The sequence below is a fragment of the Homarus americanus genome, unplaced genomic scaffold (assembly GCF_018991925.1).
Source record: "Homarus americanus isolate GMGI-L3 unplaced genomic scaffold, GMGI_Hamer_2.0 scaffold11887, whole genome shotgun sequence".
Lineage (NCBI taxonomy): Eukaryota > Metazoa > Arthropoda > Malacostraca > Decapoda > Nephropidae > Homarus > Homarus americanus.
This window is the reverse complement of record NW_024729185.1, coordinates 1-17,455: the sequence shown is the minus strand read 5'-3', so window position 1 is coordinate 17,455 and position 17,455 is coordinate 1. Positions and strand designations below refer to the sequence as shown.

At 39.1% G+C, this 17,455-nt stretch overlaps 1 protein-coding gene across 1 annotated transcript; it reads left to right on the top strand.

The window, feature by feature from the left end:
• Positions 1-218: 218 nt before the first annotated feature.
• On the top strand, positions 219-9,261 carry LOC121866350 (glycosylated lysosomal membrane protein B-like; the record flags this gene model as incomplete). The annotated part of the gene is given in 2 exon segments (XM_042365968.1): positions 219-501; positions 7,555-9,261. Coding segments are annotated over 2 exon segments (339 nt in total), but the record flags the coding sequence as incomplete, so codon positions are not given.
• Positions 9,262-17,455: the final 8,194 nt, after the last annotated feature.

Below are 17,455 nucleotides of genomic sequence, written 5' to 3'. Positions count from 1 at the left end.
AAATGCTTATTTGGAAAAGTGAAAATTTCACAATTCCAGCATGTTGTCAGTCCCAAAAGTGCTGGATTTCTTAGGTTATATTGCGTTTGTCATTTACATTCAGGTTGAGGATATGAGAAAGTATTTCCATCTCCTCCTAAAACTTCTCCTCCTCCTTCCATGCCACACAAAATTGGGAGAAAAGGAAATCTAATAGATACTGTATAATTATTTTACAGCTGGACCAGATAACCACAAAATTGGCACGAACAACTAAGCAGGGAGGTTACATGCAGTGGCGGCCTGTGAGTTACCTTAGTTCAGACCGGGATATTAACTTGTCCACTGACCCAAACATTGATGGCAACTTTACTTCACTGACGGAAATCTCTATTGCCCTGGAAGAGTCTTTGGCCTATGCAGTGTTTGGGGATAAATTGGAATCAGCAATGACTGCCCAGACAAAAGTTTCTTTTGGCCAGAAGAAGGACAAATTTTATGCTGCAAAAACTACACCACATGGTAAGAAAGTTATAATTTGTTTGTTAAAAAACTAAGAGCTTAATCCTTAAATATCAGCTCTCATCAGTGTAAGTTTACCCTCTCGTGCATGCAATAAGTGACCACAATGAAGGTCATATGGGACCAATTCACATGAGGTCTGGTCATCATATTTGTGCGACCAATTTATCCCACAATATTTTTCTTTTTGAATGATTTATGCATCACTGGCTTCATTATTGTTTGGGCTTTGATATACAGTAGAAGTCCAAAAATCCGGACTGCTTGGGGATTGGGTCGGTCCGGATTTTCGGATTTTCCGGATTCTCAGGCAGTACTTTAAAATTCAAATTTAATGAAGAATAAAGAAGAAATGAACAGGTACATTTTGATAGTTTATTCATTTGCAAATATAGCATGCTTCATTTATCAAAACGAGAAGTTTTAATGAAAAAGCTGTGAATTCTAAATTTTATTCTTTGCCTTTTATATATCATAAATTGTAGACTTTCCAATGTCGTATGTTTCCATTAGAACAGTATTGCTCACACCACGATCTAGTTTCTTAATTATTTCAAGTTTGTCACTCAATTTCAATGTGTTCTTCTTTCTCTTCACACAACGAAGTTTATCTAATTTAGGAGCCATTTTTATGGGCTTGTACAGTACTCTGTAAATGGAAAGAGTAGGACTCAAAATATTGTTATATTACAATGGTATTCTATTCATACTGTGCTTGATATAATGCATTCACGGAAATGTAATATTTTTGCTGAACGTACGTATTACAGTGGAAAGTGTGATAAAATCGTGATGAAAACAATGACTTTCGCTTTCTTTTGTTCAAAAGATGTTACCGTAATCGCTTTTCGAATGGTTTTCAGTTCAAAAACTTTTGTATTACAATAATATTCTATCCTAATTGACTTGAATAAATACTACGATACCATATTTCTGAATAATTTCATTAAAATCCATCAAAATCATTTTCCTTGTCATCGTCTGCAGCACCAAGCAGCTTCTCCCAGTCCTCTCTTTGAACAGGGCTAGAGGATACGTGTTTTTCGAATCGTTTTCAGTTAAAAAACTATTACATCACTCGTCTATTTTACCTAAACTGCGCCTGAATGAATATATTCTCGGAGATAAATAGTAGTTTTGTGGAAACGTGATGTATTTCAATGTAAAATAGGATAAAATACATGACGAAAACAAAAGACTTTACCTAAGCTTCCGATGTTCTTGAGATGTTACTCGTTTTTTTAATAGTTTTCGGTTAAAATTCTATATATTACAATGATATTCTATTCATACTGTGCTTGATATAATACATTCACGGAAATGTAATATTTTTCCTGAAATTACATACGTATTACAGTGGAAAGTGGGATAAAATCATGACGAAAACAATGACTTTCGCTTTCTTTCGTTCAAAAGATGTTACCGTAATCGTTTTTCGAATGGTTTAGTTTAAAAACTGTTGTATTTCAATAATATTCCCTCCTAATTGACTTGAATAAATACTTGAATGGAAATATACAATATTTTTGTTGAAACTACTCGGGTTTCAGTGTAAAGTGTCGTAATAATAAATGGTAAACAATTTGCCTTCAGCACTTGTGTTTCATGCAACGCGAGCCTCAGTTTATAGGACGTAGAGCTTTTTTAGTGGATTTGTTGTTCCATTACCCTCAAAAACGTGGGTGGAACTATAAACGAGGAATAACATAAATTTACGATTTCTTGGTCAAAAAATCAGGGTTGACTGATAATGAGGGGGGGTTATAGACGAGTATATACGGTATGTTGTCACAGTTTGATTGCCCATTTTAAAGTGGCGACCACGTGGTCGCTTGTTGTCGCTGTGCAGCTGTGGCGCTCACGCATGCGCACATGCACACAAATGCCCGCTAAAAAAAAAAAATCTTTTTTGAAAAGTCCGGATTCTCGGGTGGTCCGGATTTCTGGCATCCGGATTTTTGGACTTTTACTGTAAGTAGAAAAAATATAAGACATGTATTTTTTTCGTTCCGAATAAAGAAAAAAAAATTCCCAGCATCATATCTCTGATACATTACGTTCTCACAAAGCTACTCAGCTATTATATACAGTTGTACCCCGATTTACGCGGTCAATTGAACCCACAGGGTACCGCGTTGAGTGAAATCCGCGTAAATGGAACAACAGAACATATGGGATTAATTCCAATAGAGACTGGCCCGACCCCCAAACTCCACTTTTTCAGACACAATACCTACGTTGTAGTAAAAATTACATCTTAATTTTATGATGGTTTGCACTCACAATTAATAATTAAGAGAAATATCAATAATATTAGTTTTTTTAACACTTACATTAGTAGAAAAGATGGCTGAGCACACAGGGATGGGGGGTTAGTTCCGAGGCAGAGGGCAGATTATTGGCCCTCACCTGTATCACTTGTATCAATTGTATCACTATCCACCACATAGGCCTGCAGGGCCTCTTTGTCAAACCCCTCAAAGTCCATATAAGTCCATATCCTCACTATCACTATCACTGACTTAGGCCGGCTGTGGTGGGTGGCGGGTGAAGAACTCGGTAATGTTTTGATGACTGGGCAACCTTGTGCGCATCCTGCTCGCGCCACTTCCCACGTATATGGGTAGACGAACCGCATAAAGTGAAAGTTCGGTTCTGGCAAGGCATCGCGTATATGAGAAATCGCGTAAAGTGAAACCGCGTAAAGCGGGGTACAACTGTAGTTAAATAGAAGCAGAATTTTATGAGCTTTCCAATGATTGCTTTGGAAATTTGATATGACTGATTGTGGAGAGGGTGGGAGAGGAAATACTGTAAAGAGATAAATGCGACTTACCAGCATGGCTGAAAGGAGGAAGCTGTTGGACAGCGGAACTCCACCCATGCTTTGGTACTTTCTGGAAGCTTCCTTCGCAACTTCGTGCAGTTATCTATGATGCACAAAATATTGACGCAATTGTCTTGATTTTTTTATTTATTTATTTATTTTTATAGTTTAATGACGCAATTGTAGTCACCGATGCAAATAGTGCTATCCAATGATTTGCGTCATGATGCGCGAGGCGGTTAACTGTAGGGACAACATGCATCATTATTATGAGGTCAAACGCATAAAGGGAATAAACATTTCTTTGCTCACCAGTTAGCAGGCAGAGTGGGGTAGGGAGCGGAATGTGTGGGGTGGGGCGTTGCTAGGAAGTCGGCAAAGACATTGTCCTAGGTGGGCTTTGTGGTATGGTAAGTGTTGAGTTGAAGCAGCCAGTGTATATACAAATAGCATTTTTGTTAAACTTTCATTTGGCTCTTCCTTAGGTTTAGCTGCATTTATTTTTAATTCTAGATCTTCTACAAATTTTGTTTGTTTGAAGTAGCATAGTTGTTAAATAACATTAAGAAAGGTAGGTACGGTAGTATGATTATGAATACTGTGAAAGGAGGTACATGGAGTTGTGAGTTTTCTTCACAGCCTTTCAACTTTCCATAAAGGCCGTTACTTTGGATCTGTGATATTATTCTTTATTTTTTGTATTTTTATTTATTTTTTTAACTTGGTTTTCAGTACAGGTTGAATCTCGATTTAACGGCACTGGATTTACCGGCAACTCACATTTAATGGCAAAATTTAGAGATCAAAATTTTTTCATTATTTGTTTATCTTTTTTAAGGCCTGCCCGTAATTTCCACTAGTCCTTACCTTCTGCAACGCTCCCGTGGTCAGTGTATTTTGGCATTAAAATCCAGCTGGTGCTGTGCTCGTGTGATCGCCTTAAATTTCTACTTTCTTTGCATCAATTATGTCCTCTAAATGACCTGAAAACCTGACTGGAGTTGCTAGCCACCCAAAGAAGAAAAGAATTTCCCTGAAAATTTTGCAGAAGGTTGCAATATTATGGAAAATGGTGCCAGTTTAATGAAACATTATTGAAAAATAATTAAGCCCCCCCCCCCAGAAAAAAAAAAAAATTTGCACACTCAATCCCAGATGAGCTATTGCTTCGTAGTATATTTTCAGTCTCTTGTTTATAAAATGGTAACACTGACCCACTCTTCACTAATAGTGTTGCCAGCACTCGCCATCTCTCAAGCACTGTTGTTGACACTGTCCTAGAGGGCTGGTGGTTACCACAGGATCTGTCTTGGACACTTAGTAAATAATATTGTAGCATATTTATCAGAACTTAATAAATGTTATTGTAGTGTTTAATACGTCTCCGTATGCCCTGGTTTATCCTCACCTTGTCACCCCACCTTGCAGTGTTACATTTATTTATTACTATTATTTACTTTATAATTACTGTACAGTATGTACATTTCGAAAAAAAAAATTTCCTCAGTAATTATAAATACGTAGATTATTTTATGTGGCAGCCAAGGCAAGGCGCAAAAACTGAGCAGAAGACGAACGAATAAAAAAATTGAACACACATCAGCTGGGTAGTCACCAGTTGACTCAGAGACTTGTGTGTGTCCTGACACGGACATGCAGTTACTGTTCAGTGCTCACTGCCTCCACACACATATGTTCACTTCCCACACATACGCACCCATGCACTTCAGTTTTCTTATTTTATGGTAGTTTTATATTCTATTTTCTTTATTTGTAAGCCACTTTAGAGTATAGTAATTTTTACTCTTTTGCTCTGTATTAGAGAAAACAATTTTACTAGGGTAGACTAATATCCTGAGAAATTTATGTCCCTTATTTTTTTTTACAATTTATCATCTTCACCACTGATCGGCTCGTTAGCCGCTTGGGCAATCGGTCACGTCTGTTACCTTTCTCTTTCTTTTATCCTCTTCACCAAATGATTGGCTTGTTAGCCTCTTGGGCGATCAGTCACGTCTCTGTTATGCACTGTTGGCAAATACTGGGCATGCACCGGCTCCTGAATGTACCTGAACCCGCTCCAGTGTTGGTCAAGTCTTGTCTTGAAAGAGCTCACACTTGGTGCCGTCACAACACTTTCTGGTAGATTGTTCCAAGAGTTTACAACCCTCACTCCGAAAAAGTTTGCCCTCACAGTTTTCTGGACTTGCGGCTTCTTCAATCTTGAGCTGTGACCCCTTGTGGGGCGAGTTTCCGCCAGCTTCAAGTAAGGACACTCGACTGAGTAGTGCCCCCTGAGATGCTTATACACCTCAACTAGGTCACCCCTTGCCCGTCTGTAGTATAAGCTAGGCAAGTTCAGGCGCTCCAATCTCTCAGGGTAACTGAGGTTCTGAATTGCAGGCACCAGTCTGGTGGCCCTCCTTTGAATATTTTCTACCAACTGACAGTCCCTAGCATATCTTGGGGACCAGATGGGGTGACAGTACTCCAGATGGGGAAGCACTTCACTCTTAAAGATCATTACGAGGGACGGACCGTCTAGATATCTGAACGACCTTATAAGACCCAATAATTTATTTGCCTGATTTACCTTCTTCTTGCAATGGCCCGAGAACTTCAGCTCATTGTCAACATACACACCTAGGTCCTTCTCACATTCAGTCTCAACTAGTGCAGTTTCTGCATGCCATTGGGACATATGATACGCCTCCTTACCGTTGGTACGCCCCACGTGCATCCTCTTACACTTCGTGACATTGAATCTCGGCAGCCATTTCTTTGACCATTCCTGGAGCTCACAGAGGTCCTTCTGCAGCTCTTCACAGTCCGCTTGGTTCTTGATTTCCCGAAATAACTTGGCATCATCGGCAAACATTTGTATGGAGGAGTGTACAACGTCAGGCATGTCATTTATGAAACAAACAAACAACAGCGGGCCCAATACACTGCCCTGTGGTACCCCACTTGTGACAGGTACGGATGACGATTTCGTGCCATTAATCACCACACACTGCTTGCGGTCATGTAGAAAGTCTTCTATCCATGCTAGGACATTTCCCCGAATTCCGTACCCTTCCAGTTTGATTTTCAGCCTAAAAAGGGGTCCACTGCCAAAAGCCTTTTTTCATGGGAAGTACATTTTTATGTGTTTATTTCCATACTCAGACATGAATTATATGAAGAGGAAAAAAATTGCTAAAATTTATTAGTTTTTATTACAAAAAACCTACTCCATAGAAATATCAACACCATCTTTGAAACATTTATCATTTCTAACCTAAAATCTTATGACAAATATGATAATCTTGGTAGCTTAATCAAGTGGTTTTGTCAGTGCTTTAACGACAAATTGGATTTAATGGCATGGTCCAGGTCCTATTGATGCCATTAAATCAAGGTGCAACCTGTACAGTGTTTTATATTAGTTTTGTATTTGTAATAATAACACAAGACTAGTCACTATAGCCACATCTGCCTAGCCCTCCTTATCACTCCAGGCGAAGCTGAGCAATAGTATGTTATGGTTATTTTCCAACTCGTAATTTTGGGTAGATACACATAATTTTCTTCACAATGTGTGAAATGCACACAATATTCCCTGCTGAAATGAGTTGGGGGGGGGGGGAAGTGCATGTTATATCCCATAAAATATGGCCCTTAAATCTTTCTTAAAATAGATTATTTTATTAAAAAGACAGATATATGGTACTTTAATGTACTGTCTAGTCAGAAGCAGCAATTGCTACCCCCTCTAGTAGCCAGAACCATGGTAAATGAAGGCCTGGCGATTAGACAAACCTTTCTCCTTCCCTTCCTCCCCTGTCCAAATGTTGCTAGGTAGTTAGGAATTATCTTGGCTGCCAATGCTGCATTGTGTCAACATCGGCATTCACTGGCTGTGGCTCCGGCTACTAGGAGAGGAGTAGCAATTACTGCTTCTGACTGTAACATTGAGATTTGCATGAGTGGTTGACTAGTTATACCAGTCTCAAGATTTTACTAACCCTGAGTAGGGGCTGACCATTGTTTACTCACATTAAAACAAATATGCATCATATTGAAATGAAAATTTACTTTATCTTGGTTCTCCGCTGGAGGATATTAAAGTTCATTGGACATATTTCTGGTCAGCATTATTGATTATATTTTATTTTGGACTATTAGGAAATAAATACTGTACAGTATACTGTATTCTTTTTCCTTAGATTATGGATATTTTTCAGGACTGTTGGCTTTGGACATGGATCGCCACCAAAGGAAACTTTCTCCACGATGGTGATCCTTGTCATAACCCTAGGTTTAAGCATCCCAGCATTGATGTTTCTGATTGGATGTGTAGTGATAGCCAGTCGCAAGTGCCGTAGGTCAACTGATCAACTTATTGTTAATTAATTTTTCAGATTTTCCAAACTTTGTATTTATATCATTGAATTCACACAGTGTGGTTATTATTGAGTTAAGTATAATTTTATGTATTTTTGTAGATTTGAAGTATTTTTCCTGTAAAGTGCCTTGAAGTGGAGAGAATTCACAGTATGATACTCATATAAGATACTCTTGTTATTCTAACATTACAGTCGCATGAGCTCTTTATTTGCCTCTTGTAGAAAAAAAATTATTTGCTTGCAAGAAAAGGTTATTAAATTTTTTCAAGCTGAAAATAAAGAACTCTATATTTATTTTCATGTGAAGAAAGCACTTCTTCCCTGCCTCCAGCCTTGTTCATCCATTTGAAGTGATTTAATGTCCATTCACTAAATTGAGAGAGGCTTTGTGGATCAAAAGGAATTTTGGGATACGGCTTCATGTCAAGAGTATTTAAGCTTAGTTTGGTAATCAACATTTCCTAACTTTCTGTACTGGTTTATAGAAGCCCTCTTGTTTTTTTTAAATTCAGTGCTGTATTAAGAAACATTAGGCTATTAAACTTCTATTGCTGTTAAAACCACAAAAGTGTGACCACTTAAGCATTCCTTTAGTTGTGAGTAATTTTTTTATTAAAAGACTAGCTTTATGAAATCAAGAATAACTTATTTTTATATTAAATAATATTGAATGTATGGCTGCTATCACTAACATTACATTGATTTTTTTTTTTTACAAGAGAACAGATTTTATGCTTGATATCACTATAAATGTAAGATATCTTTGGTAGTCAGTTTACATAAAATTCCCAGTCTACAGTTGAAGGAATGAAGGTGGTGGTTAAGTGTAGTGCCAGCCATGGACCAAAAAAAGGCTTAGTCTACCGTGTGCTGGATCTGCACTACCCATAATGAGGTGGCAGGTCTATGGAACGCACTCTCATATTCACTTTGGTACTTGGGATTCGACACTGAGTGAATGCAGCTCCTGCCACATGTCCTAAAGGTTACTGGTTTGCACCAGGGGCACTCCCAGTACACCCAGCTGTGAATGAATACACAACTTTATAGTTAAGGAAGCAAGGGCAGTTGAGTGTAGTGTTGGCCACACAACCTCCTTTAGAACCAAAGGCTTGGTGTTCAGTGTATTGTATCCACACTGCCATTACTGGAACATCAAGATAATGGGATCCACTTGAACTCTGACATATGACTATCATATTGTATTTTGTGATATACATGTTTTTCAAACCAAAGTTTATTATTTAGGTTTGCACTGTAGAAGATTCATGTAGTTATCTATAAAGTGATATTTTACAAATATATATCCAGTATGTAGTACTGTACTGTGTTACTTAGAGATATATGATTATACTGTATAGTGAAGTAGTAATTTATCATGATGTAAGTTGTGCTATTTTGAGAGCCTGCTGAAATGTATAGACTTGTTCCAATAATTTTAATTGTCAGTAATCTACAAATCTTCAAATGTTGAAGGTTCTTCCTTGACATTCACAACAATTATTGAACAAAGACTGGCCTCTGTAAGTAAACACTTGCATCACATTCCAGTGGTTGAAATTTCCTTTTGGGAGGTGAGGCTTTATACAAGTTCCTTTGCTCCATGTGCATGTCTGCTCAGCAATGATTAGTGCCAAGTATTTTATGGGTTACTGTATTAGGTTCCTCAATTCCAAGCAAATTGTGCAGTTCAGGGTTAGCCATTTTCACTGGTCCAAACTGCTTGCTATCTGTTGCCATGGGTTTTGTGATGACAAGAAGCTTCAACACCTAAACAGAAAAAGTAAAGTGACAGGGACTGGAAGACAACAGTGTTTGAAGAGTGGTTCCAACTTGAAAACTATACAGTACCCATGTGGGATGCAGGGTATGTGGAGGATTTGGGGAGATGACAAAATAGTTTAAGAGTGAATGTGACCTGAATAAAGAACCACCAAAGCTAGTTTGGCTCAGTGGCTGTTAAGTCTGTCATCCACTTAATTCTTTTGGAAAAAAAAATTTCCTCAAGTATACCTCTTGTAAGAGCCTCTGTTCTTGGTTTATTCATGTAAATTCTCTCCTTAAGGTATCCCCAGAGAAATTAGTCTGGTGCTGACATGTCAGGCAGTGGCATATTCTGAAGAGCTGCTCTGGTTTATCACACCTTTCACTTTTGCCAGAAGTCCTCCCAAGTTTCCCAACATAACAGCTGCACCAACATATGTCTGAGGGACTAGCTTTTCTTGCAAAATAAAATCCTCTACAATAGGTACGACATGCTTATACAATGCTTGAGAGTTGAGAAGATCTGTCTGCAATTACATCCATAAACCCCTTGAATCTTTCTTGGATTTCACCAGATTAATCCACATAATACAGTACAGTAAGTAATCGTGATTTTTTTATTACGTCTGAACAGTCATCCAGAAGAATAACCAAAAATTTTGTATTATGCTACTGATGACTTCTATCAAATCACTTTGAATAGGAGAAGTACCACATAAAACTGTAGTTGCTCAGGTGTTCTTCCAGTAAATGTTGGTAGCTTCTCAGAAACTAAAGGAGTAGAGATGTGCTGATACCAAAATTCAGGCCAATACCGATACTGACACTCATACAGTATATCTATATAATATATATATATATATGATAAATATATATGCAAGTAAATCACTGTATTGATTCAGGTATATGCTGATAACCACAAGGAAAGAAGAAAACACGAAGTTCCCAAGCGCTTTCGTGTAATTCACATCTTCAGGGGTGAGTACAGACTAGAGAGAGTAATACAAATCAAGGTGTATATATACAGAGGAGGGTGAGACCAGGTCCACAATGGTCAGGTATTAGGTAATGACCCTACTAATCTTTAAATAGCACACAACGGTTGGTGGTCAGGTCAGATGGTCAAGTGACCCGGCCTTCTCACCTGATCACAAATCTTCTTAATTACAAAATTGTCCAGCTTGTACATGCCGTTACTCAAATTCATGTTGAATGCTTCGGTATGTTTAATAAGACTAGATTCTATGATGTTCCTACTGTCAATTGACTTACATGGTAATATTGAGGAGGCATTATCCCAGTCAATGCAATGCTTGTTATCCCTCAAATGAACAAACAGAGCATTGGATTCCTGGCCTGTCCTAACACTGTATTTGTGTTGTTTAATTCTAGTTGCAAGATCTTTACCTGTCTGGCCTAAGTAAAACATATTACATTCCTTGCAAGGAACTTTATAAATGCAACCAATTGTGTTGTTGGGGGAGTTCTTGATTAACATTTGTTTAACAGTGCTTGAGTTTTTAAATGCCACATTGACGTTCCAGGTTTTTAGCTGTGCAGGAATGTGTGAGAAATTTTTGTGAAATGGTAATATTAAGATATTCTTATGGTCATGGGTGGGCTTGGGGTCAGTTCTATAAAAAGTTTTCTTAGTAATGTTTAAGCATTTGTCTATGAAAGATCTAGGGTATTTAAGGTTTGAGCTAATATTATATATATATTTGTATTCCTCATCGATGAATTCCGGACTGCAAATTCTCAAGGCACGTAAAAACATTGTTGAAAATACTGACTGTTTGACTTTATTATGGTGGGCAGAATAATAATGAATGTATGAACACATATTAGTTGGTTTTCTATAAATACTGAACTTAAAAGTGTTACCTATTCTGTGTATCAGACAGTCTAGGAATGGCAATTTACAGTCTTGCTCTAATTCCACAGTGAATTTGATCGAGGGGGCTAAGTTGTTAAGTTGTGGCAGGAAAGCTTTTAGGTCCTCATTACATGGCCAGAGACATAATACATCATCAACATATCTAAACCAGACTGCTGAGGGTGGTAAAATATTACTTAATAGTTTCTTTTCAAAGAATTCCATATATAGGTTGCTTAATACAGGTGAGAGTGGATTACCCATTGCCATACCAAATTTTTGAGCATAATATTCCCCATTGAATTCGAATTTGCAATCCTTAATACATAGTTTGATGAGTTCGATGAAGTCGTCTTTCGAGACGGGCAGTGAAATGTTATCCAGGGAATCTATGAGGAACTCTAGTAAATCATCAACTGGGACCTTTGTAAAGAGTGACGTTACATCAAAGCTGACCAGTTTAAAATCATGATTAATGTGTAAGTTATTGAGTTTATCAACCAGATCCATATTATTCTTGATATTGGAGTTAGAAATGTTGCCAACTAGGGGATTTAGTAAAGAAACTAACCATTTAGATAGTTTATAAGAGATTGACCCAACTGAGCTAATGATGGGTCTTGCTGGGTTATTGGGCTTGTGGGTCTTGATTACACCGTACATGTATGGCAGTGGAGGGGACGTTGAAGTAAGATGTTTAATGAGCGTAGCTTTGCCTCTCAATAGGGACTTCAGTTTTTTGTTGAACTGGGTGTTGACAGTGTTGAGAGGATTATTTATAAGTTTAGAATATGTTGTGGTATCACATAAGAGGTCATTCATTTTAGAGATATAGTCATCTTTGTTTAAGATCACTACTGTGTTGGCTTTATCTGCTTTAGTGACATGTAGATCCTTATTTTTCTTAAGGGCTTGGATTGCTTTGGTGAATCTTTCTGGACAGTTTGGAATGCAAGGCTTGGACATAGATGCATACACAACACCTTTACACATGTTCACTTCTTCACTTGTCAAATTACTGAATTTCTCCAAATTGCAAAATGCTCTGGCTATGTCAACACTGTCGACTCCCTTGTTAGAACCATCAAAACTTAAACCATAACCACTCTCTAGTCTGTACTCACCCCTGAAGATGTGAATTACACGAAAGCGCTTGGAAACTTCGTGTTTTCTTCTTTCCTTGTGGTTATCAGCATATATATATATATATATATATATATATATATATATATATATATATATATATATATATATATATATATATATATATATATATATATATATATATATATATATATATATATATATTATATTTTTTCTTATTCTGTTAAATTGCTGCAATTTACCATATTGATGATTTTTTTGCAAAGTAGGCTCTATGAGTTACCAAAATTGATTGGTAAGTAAATATTTGTAAATAATAAGTAGGCCTGATTATTAATTAATTACTAAATTAGGTAGGATAACTGTAAATTATGTACTGTACTTGTAAATTTCACAGTAACTGCAGAGACGTTAACAAAAAACTGCTCAGCCTCTTCCATGTCATTGTCAGAGGTTTGTGTCCAGTGTTATGTAAGCTACTGAGCTTCCATGTGAATGCGACCTGGACAGGATCCCAACATTCAGAAGACTCACCCGTACTGGACAGGTCTATCTACTAACTGGTAGGGGTGAATCATTGCTTTGTTAATTTAATTTATTAATTTAGGCTCTTTGTTCATTACATACGTATACAGTGAGTTCTGCTATAACGCGTGTTTTGATAACGCGAATTTGCTCTAACGCGATTTATGAATTCGGAACAATATTTGTATAATGCGAACGCTTGTTTGCTATAACGCGATTTTTGCTTACTATTTCTCCAATTTTGTGGTATTAACTGTGAATATGGTAAAGAAGAATATCTCCAAAAAGCGTTCTGATGATAGCCGGTATTTATCGTAAAAGAAAGGATATAACACTTGAAGAGAAGCTCGATGTTATCAACCTCAAAATCACCCTTCTCCCCTATCAAGTTACATTCATATTTTTTCAAGGTAAAGTGTTACATTTACTGTATGATTTCACTATTAGATATGAATGTAACATTTATTTAGACTGTGCTAACCTTTGTGTTAGGCTAACTACTAAAAATTTTTCGATTTCGAGTAGTAATCTGCACCTAACCCTATTTTCTCCTTAAGCCCTGTTATTTCTATTACGCGATTTTCTATAACACGATATTTTACAAGAACACAATTATCGCGTTATAGCAGAACTACCTGTATACAGTACTTCACTAGTTGTTAAAACATGTTCTGTTGCTAATAGCACTGGGTGTCCCTTTTTCTTCTCAGCACCACAAAACTCTCACTTTTAAGCTTGACAGCCATTTTAAAGTGAATTACAAACAAAAATTTTGTCAGTACACAGCGCAAACACTAACGTCGGGACTCGAAAATACGTAATTTGACAAAATTTTGGTACGACTGAGGCGGTCGTATGTCCGGGTGGTTGTAAGTCGAGGAGCAGCTGTATTGTCTAATCTTGAGTCTCGACTCTTTAGTCTTACAAGTTTATTATCAGTTTTGCTTGTTGTCAGTATTCATTATACAGTAAACCCTTGTTATTCGTGGGGGATAGGTTCCAAGGAATGGCACGAATATCAACTTATACTACTTAAGTGCACTAGTATATACCTATACCAAACAACTGACCAGACGTGGCAGCACTCATCCCCTCTTTTAAATTATCTAATAATAAAACTTTCTTTGTCAAGGTCATCACTGACTTCTGCCTTTTATGTTTCACTCCACTAGCACTACATACTAGCACTGACACTAGGCAGTCTTTTTAGGGGCCATTTCACACAGACAATGGTTGAGCGCAAACAAGGAAGAGGAGACGCTGCGTGGGGGTGACTCGCTGTGCTGCAGGGAAGGCTTGTAAGCTAGTCACCCTCTGCTTACCATGAATAGTCAAAACCGTGAATCACAAACCTGCAAATAACAAGGGTTTACTGCACTTGATTGTTTCTCAAATTCTTGTACCAATAGTCAAGTTCTACACTGAAAAAGGAAATTATTAAGATTACAGTATGTGAATTTTACTCTTACTAAAAGTATTGATCTTATTTTATTAGTACCTGTATCTCCATGTCGGTTTGTACAGTTACTACAATGATACTTTTTAATTGTTAATTTGTTTAATTTTCTTATTATTGCAATTTAAAATACAGGTAGTTGCACTTTTAGATGTTTGGTAAAAGTATCAGCTGGTATCAGCCCATTTTCCACAGATACCAATACCTCCAAAATTAACTGATACCGATGTCAATGCCTTGAGAGGCAAAAAAAAAAAACAAGAATAAGTTCAGCCATGCTTTCCCCTGTGTGTGAGTGAATAGGGGTATACTTTATGAATTTCGCAACAGACCGTAGGGTAAATCTGAATGTCGCATTTTAGGGCGATAATTGTCAATTTGGACATATCCGAATTTCACAGTCAATTCTCATATATAATCAGCTAGCTAGGCTTTTGCTGTCAGATATTTAAAAAAAGCACCTCGTCAACCCAGAACAGTTTCAATAATTTTCTATAACCATGTGGTAGTACACACCAACTACCATGTTGCCTTTATTTTCTTTCTTCAGGTGCACACCCCACACACTATCATCGACCATGACACTTAAATTGAATAAGACATTCAGTGTTCGTTTACATTTCATTATTTGTGTACCGGTAACTGGCATATTTCATAATGATACAGATATCAAAATATAAGGTTGAGCTTGGATGGGTAACAGGGGTCACCGTAGCTTTTGTACACAGAATTATGGTGAAATATGAAATTTTTATAATACAGTACATTAATTTTTTTAAATGGCCCCTTGTATCTTTGGGGACCAGGGCGATGGCCCAAATGGTCCTTTTGTAAATCCGACACTGGGCGCGGCTATGGAGGTTCTCAGCCAGTTGACAGGAGAAGAGCGAATCAGTTACAAGTCGCTAGTAAAGGTCCTGGAACGAAGGTATGGAACCAAGCACCAAAATGAGGTTTACAGGGGCAGATTCCGTACTCGTACCCATAATCAAGGTGAAACACTGCAACAGCTTGCTCAGGACCTGGAAAGTATGGCTCATAGGGCATACCCTAGAACATTTCCTGTTCTGTTAGTCGTGTTGTTGAGGGACCAGTTTGTGGACGCATTGAACAGCACGCATCTCAAAATTCAGGTGAAGCAGTCCCAACTGTTAACTCTACAGCAAGCTTTGGCTAAAGCCCTGGAGTTTGAATTGTATGTGAGGTTAAGTTTACCAAGCATCAGGACGGTGTCTAGCTCCGGGTTTAAAGCACGAAAGGGTCAAGTACAAGTAACAGAGAGATTTAAAGGAACCTGCTGGTATTGTGAGAAGATTGGACACAAACAGGAGGATTGTTACAAGCGGGAGCGAGAGAAAGGCAATGCAGAGAGAGAGGTTGTTGGACGTGTGGAGAAGATGGACATTTCAAGACTAAGTACCCACAGAATTCCAAGAGGGGGGAAGAAGAGCAGCCCACTAAGATGGGGAAACTAGAGATGGCTGGTGTTGAGGAGCAACAACCAGCCTGTCTCACCAGAGCCCCACTGTTGACAAAATGCAACCGAGCCACTGTAAGCAGTGTCCAGGTTGAAGGAGAGATCGATGGCGTAAGGTGTCCGTCGGTGATCGACACAAGCAGACTTTTACGAGGCCGGACGTGGTTAGTCATCGAAAACTACCCGAGACGTTGCAGCAGCTGTGCGGGATAACCGGACACTGCACAATGCTAAAGGGACCAGTGAATATCACCATCAAGCTCGGAGAGGAAGAAGAAACCCTACAGGTTTATGTAGCGGATATAGAAGACTCTTGCATTCTGGGCCTGGACTACCTCCTACCTCGCAAGTGTCAACTGGACCTTGGCTCGATGCATTTGAAAATCAAGGAAAAGTGGGTTTCGCTGAAGACTGTGAAGCATGCAAGTGCTAAGGTTACAGCTAGGCGGACAGTAGTTACACCCCAAGATCAGAGGTGCTGTTGCCATACAAGGTGAACGGTGCCTTGCATACCCGTCTGGGAATGGTGGAGCCCGATGAGCAGTGTGGAGTCGAAGATGGAGTGATGGCGGGGAGAATTTTCGCCGATCCTTCTGCAGAGGAGGTATCTGTAATTGTGGCCAATTTCTCTTTCCGACCAAAGAAGATACAAAAGGGAGTGACCGTTGGACTGTGCCAAGAGGTCAACCAGGAGCAGCAGCCCAAGACCTGCAAGAGGAGCATGGTCAAGCAGAAAAATGGTCAGCTTGACCATTTGCAGGACTTGTTTGCCAGGAGCTCCCAGTGCCTGGATGAGGCTCAAGTGATACAACTGGAACAGTTGTTATTAAAGTATATGGACGTCTTGTCTGCAGGGGACTTAGACCTGAGGTGTACAAACCTGGTACAGCATCACATTGACACCGGGGATCACCGCCCGATCAAGCAGCCGCCTTGGAGGATAGCACCAACCAGCTTGTTGCCAGGAAATGGAGAAGGCGGTATGGGGCCTTATTCACCAAGGTCTCATCGAGAAGTCCAGCAGTACTTGGGCGTCAGGAATCGTCCCAGTGAGGAAGAAAGAGGCTCAATGCAGTGCCGTGTGGATTACCGCACCCTCAAAGACGTTGCGGTGAAGGACTCCTACTCCCCAGAAGTCCACGCACAGGCGGCAGGGGCCCCCAGGGGCGGTGGCAGCGCCAGGAGCCCTGCTACATGCAGCAGCGCCCCTAGGAGCCCCCTCACAGGGGTGGCGGCGCCTACACATGCCCTTCAGCCCTGTCCTCCTGCGGGATACACACACATGCATTAAAGCCCTGACCTCCTAGGGGACATGCCCTACAGCCCTGATCTCCTGCGGAGAGGGGGGAGGGGGGGGACACACACATGCCCTACAGCCTTGACTTGGGGGGGACACACAAACATGCCTTACAGCCCTGACCTCATGGGACACACACACATGCCCTACAACCCTGACCTTCTGGGGGACATACACATGCCCTTACCTGGAGGGACACACACATGTCCTACAGTTCTGACCTCCTGGGAGACACAAACA